Genomic DNA, 5,178 nt, shown 5'->3' on the forward strand with positions numbered 1-5,178 from the left:
CTTACCCCGTGATGTCCAGAAGGTGTATGTGGGGAGAACCTATCAGGACAGTTACCTGGCATGCCTTAGCTGTGATGTCAGAAGGTGTATCTGGGAGAACCTATCAGGACAGTTACCTGGCATGCCTTAGCCGTGATGTCAGAAGGTGTATCTGGGGAGAACCTATCCAGGACAGTTACCTGGCATGCTTGCTTAGCTGTGATGTCAGAAGGTGTATCTGGGGAGAGCCTATCAGGACAGTTACCTGGCATGCCTTAGCTGTGATGTCAGAAGGTGTATCTGGGGAGAACCTATCAGGATTAGTTACCTGGCATGCCTTAGCTGTGATGTCAGAAGGGTATCTGGGGAGAACCTATCAGGACAGTTACCTAGCATGCCTTAGCTGTGATGTCAGAAGGTGTATCTGGGGAGAACCTATCAGGACAGTTACCTGGCATGCCTTAGCCGTGATGTCAGAAGGTGTATCTGGGGAGAACCTATCAGGACAGTTACCTGGCATGCCTTAGCCGTGATGTCAGAAGGTGTATCTGGGGAGAGACCTATCAGGACCAGTTACCTGGCATGCCTTAGCCGTGATGTCAGAAGGTGTATCTGGGGAGAGCCTATCAGGACAGTTGACCTGGGGAGGCATGCCTTAGCGTGATGTCAGAAGGTGTATCTGGGAGAACGCTGGTCTAAGAGTTACGCTCCAACCTGAGGAACAATAAAGATATATACATTGAATAAGGTTGCCAGAGTTACATAGAAATACAACACATAGATTATATTAATGGCGATTCTTATTGATTATCTGTGTTGATAGACTCACGTTCGCCTGGTACTGCTCCAGGATCACGTGACCTGGGAACTCTGGCTCCGAACAGAGGCAAACTTCTTCTGTAATGTCTTCCAGAGCCTGAAGACCAGCCATCCTCAACTGGTTACTGCTGTCTGTAGCACCATGAAGGCCATGCGAATCCAGGTCAGAGAGGTGGAGGACCAACAGATGCCTGAGAGGGAGGGAGGGAGAGAGGGAGGGAAGGAGAGAGGGGAGAGAGAGAGAGAGAGAGAGAGAAGGGGAGAGAGAGAGAGAGGGAAGGAGAGAGAGAGAAGTCAGGGGAGAGAGAGAGAGAGAGAGAAAGGGGAGAGAGAGAGAGGAGAGAGAGAAGGGAGAGAGAGAGAGAAGGGAGAGAGAGAGAGAGAGAAGTGAGAGAGAGAGAGAGAGAGAAGAGGGGAGAGAGAGAGAGAGAGAGAGACAGAGGGAGAGGGAGAGAGAGAGGGAGAGAGAGAGGGAGGGATCAGGGTTCCTACATATTTTAACAGATGTAATTCCATGACCAACCACCGGCAGCGTCTCTGTGTGTATAAAAAAATAAAGTCTAATGTGGTATCTGAGGCTGCTCGCTGATCGTGTGTGTGTGTGTGTGTGTGTGTGTGTGTGTGTGTGTGTGTGTGTGTGTGTGTGTGTGTACCTTTAGGTTCTTGGCCTTAGCAGTGCGTGCGCCGGCCAGGTCAAAGTGGGTCTTGTCTGCGTTCTCACACAGCAGTATGATGCGACACAGACAGTCTGCGGCGAACACGGGTCACCCAGCGCGGGCGCCCACAGACGGCTTGGCGTTGTGTCCCTCCCCAGCGCCGTAAACATGATGTCATCGTCGATCTCATCCTGCTTCTCCGAGTCGTCCTCTTCTTTACCCAGATCTACCGGCGCCCACAACCCCCTCCTCCAGCCTCTGGACAGGAAGGAAGGAATACTAACGTCCCACACAGGAAAGGCACGACACATTAAAGGCCCAATGCAGCCCTTTTCATGTCCATATCAAATCATACACGACACATTAAAGGCCCAATGCAGCCCTTTCATATCCATATCAAAACCAGGCACGACACATTAAAGGCCCAATGCAGCCCTTTTCATATCCATATCAAACCAGGCACGACATTAAAGGCCCAATGCAGCCCTTTCATATCCATATCAAACCAGGCACGACACATTAAAGGCCCAATGCAGCCCTTTCACATCCATATCAAATCCTTTCTGGGTAACAAATACCTTACTGGGATTGTTTAACATTAAAATCGTCAAAAATAAACACAAATATCTTCTTAGCAAAAGACCAAGCAATAATTTTGCCAAGACTGTTTGGGGAGTGGTTTTGAATGGGAGGAGAAAACTAGCTGTTATTGGCAGAGAGGTTTGGAACTCTTTCTTATTGGTCTATTAACTGGTGATGTCACCAGGCAGTATAAAACTCCTTCCCACGGAAACAGGCTGAAATTTCAGGCCGGTTTTCAAACAGCTTTTAAACTAAAGGGGCATTATCATAATTTTCACAGTATTCTTCCAAACTCAGTGTGGAAATATGATATAAAACCCAGAAAATCCAGTTTTGACTACACTGAACCTTTAAGACGAGGGAGAATGGACATAAAAAAATAAAAAACATTATTCAACAAGACAATAAAAGACCCATATGGCTAGTGGCCTAATTAAATATCCCCGCACTGACCAACAGCCAGACGAAAATATATCAACAGAACATTCCATGGCCACATCATGTCCTAGTCATGACTTAGCTGAGCATAACATTGATATATATATATATATATATATATATATATATATATATAAATAAAAGACATGTTTATTTAAACCCGTCACCAAACACTTAGTTAAGTCAAGTTTCACAGACTGTGACCTGTCGTAGCAGCCAGGACATCCTTGCAGAGCTTCAACCAATGAGAGAGCTTGTCCACGGCGAGCGAGGAGAGCATGTGGCCCAGAGTGTCATGGATGTCGTGACAAAGCTTCCTGTCCGTCTCCCGGTCCAGCATTCCAAACAGAACCCCCTCCAAACCAGTCTCTGTGATGTTCAGATCTGAGGAGAGAGAGAGAGAGAGAGAGAGAGAGAGAGAGAGAGAGAGAGAGAGAGAGAGAGCCCAATGTATGACCATATTAGAGAGACATATTTCCCCCAGATCACACAGATCCACAAAGAATTCGAAAACAAATCCAATTTTGATAAACTCCCATATCTACTGGGTGAAATACCACAGTGTGCCATCACAGCAGCAAGATGTGTGACCTGTTGCCACGAGAAAAGGGCAACCAGTGAAGAACAAACACCATTGTAAATACAACCCATATTTATGCTTATTCATTTTATCTTGTGTCCTTTAACTATTTGTACATTGTGTATATATATATATATATATATATATAATATGACATTTGTCTTTACTGTTTTGAAACTTCTGTATGTGTAATGTTTACTGTTAATTTTTGTTGTTTTTCACTTTATATATTCACTTTGTATGTTGTCTACATCACTTGCTTTGGCAATGTTAACACATGTTTCCCATGCCAATAAAGCCCTTGAATTGAATTTGACAGAGAGAGAGAGAGAGAGAGAGAGAGAGAGAGAGAGAGAGAGAGAGAGAGAGAGAGAGAGAGAGAGAGAGAGAGAGAGAGAGAGAGAGAGAGAGAGAGAGAGAGAGAGAGAGAGAGAGAGAGAGAGAGAGAGAGAGAGAGAGAGAGGAGAGAGAGAGAGAGAGAGAGAGAGAGAGAGAGAGAGAGAGAGATATAGAGAGACACTACAGACTAGTCTATCTGCGGCACACCACCCCCTACAGACTAGTCTATCTGTGGCACCCATCCCCTACAAGACTAGTCTATCTGCGGCACACCACCCCCTACAGACTAGTCTATCTGTGGCACCCACCCCCTACAGACTAGTCTATCTGCGGCACACCACCCCCTATAGACGAGTATCTGCTGCGCCAGGCCCATCATCCCTGGTCTAGCGTCGGGCCCAGTCCCTGGTCTAGCGTCGGGCCCCCGTCCCTGGTCTAGCCCGTCCCTGGTCTAGCGTCGGGCCCCCGTCCCTGGTCTAGCCCGTCCCTGGTCTAGCGTCGGGCCCCCGTCCCTGGTCTAGCCCGTCCCTGGTCTAGCCCGTCCCTGGTCTAGCGTCGGGCCCCCGTCCCTGGTCTAGCCCGTCCCTGGTCTAGCGTCGGGCCCCCGTCCCTGGTCTAGCCCAGTCCCTGGTCTAGCCCCGGGCCCAGTCCCTGGTCTAGCCCCGGGCCCAGTCCCTGGTTTAGCGCCGGGCCCAGTCCCTGGTCTAGCCCGTCCCTGGTCTAGCGTCGGGCCCAGTCCCTGGTCTAGCGTCGGGCCCAGTCCCTGGTCTAGCCCGTCCCTGGTCTAGCGTCGGGCCCGTCCCTGGTCTAGCCCGTCCCTGGTCTGGCCCGTCCCTGGTCTAGCGTCAGGCCCGTCCCTGGTCTAGCCCGTCCCTGGTCTAGCGTCAGGCCCGTCCCTGGTCTGGCCCGTCCCTGGTCTAGCGTCAGGCCCGTCCCTGGTCTAGCCCGTCCCTGGTCTAGCGTCAGGCCCGTCCCTGGTCAAGCGTCAGGCCCGTCCCTGGTCTAGCCCGTCCCTGGTCAGGTCCACTACTTACTGACGGTGGTTGAGTCCGTGCTGTCCTTGTTGCGGGCCAGACTCATGGCGTACTCACAGACCTCCGCAGCCTCTCTCTGGGCCAGCTGTCTCAGACAGGCCACCGCTGCACGACGCAGCAACAGGTGAGAGCTACACAGGTGGACCTGAGGAAGGAACACACAAGTCAACTACCACAACACACACACGCAGGTCAACTACTGCCCTGCCACGTCCACCCCCCGCCACTCACACAGAGACACGGCATCAGGCTGGCCCCCTCACACAGAGACAGGGCATCAGGCTGGCCCCCTCTCACACAGAGACAGGGCATCAGGCTGGCCCCCTTTCACACAGAGACACGGCATCAGGCTGGCCCCCTCACACAGAGACAGGGCATCAGGCTGGCCCCCTCACACAGAGACAGGGCATCAGGCTGGCCCCCTCTCACACAGAGACAGGGCATCAGGCTGGCCCCCTCTCACACAGAGACAGGGCATCAGGCTGGCCCCCTCACACAGAGGCAGGGCATCAGGCTGGCCCCCTCACACAGAGGCAGGGCATCAGGCTGGCCCCCTCACACAGAGACAGGGCATCAGGCTGGCCCCCTCTCACACAGAGACAGGGCATCAGGCTGGCCCCCTCACACAGAGGCAGGGCATCAGGCTGGCCCCCTCACACAGAGGCAGGGCATCAGGCTGGCCCCCTCACACAGAGGCAGGGCATGAGGCTGGCCCCCTCTCACACAGAGACAGGGCATCAGGCTGGCCCCT

At 52.0% G+C, this 5,178-nt stretch overlaps 1 protein-coding gene across 1 annotated transcript; it reads right to left on the reverse strand.

Annotated features, from left to right (window-relative positions):
• Window positions 1–2,639: 2,639 nt before the first annotated feature.
• On the reverse strand, window positions 2,640–5,079 carry LOC135567055 (HEAT repeat-containing protein 5B-like; the record flags this gene model as incomplete). The annotated part of the gene is made up of 4 exons (XM_065014567.1): window positions 2,640–2,858; window positions 4,428–4,572; window positions 4,659–4,751; window positions 4,955–5,079. Coding segments are annotated over 4 exons (557 nt in total), but the record flags the coding sequence as incomplete, so codon positions are not given.
• Window positions 5,080–5,178: the final 99 nt, after the last annotated feature.

Source organism: Oncorhynchus nerka, unplaced genomic scaffold, assembly GCF_034236695.1.
Source record: "Oncorhynchus nerka isolate Pitt River unplaced genomic scaffold, Oner_Uvic_2.0 unplaced_scaffold_2666, whole genome shotgun sequence".
Classification (NCBI taxonomy): domain Eukaryota; kingdom Metazoa; phylum Chordata; class Actinopteri; order Salmoniformes; family Salmonidae; genus Oncorhynchus; species Oncorhynchus nerka.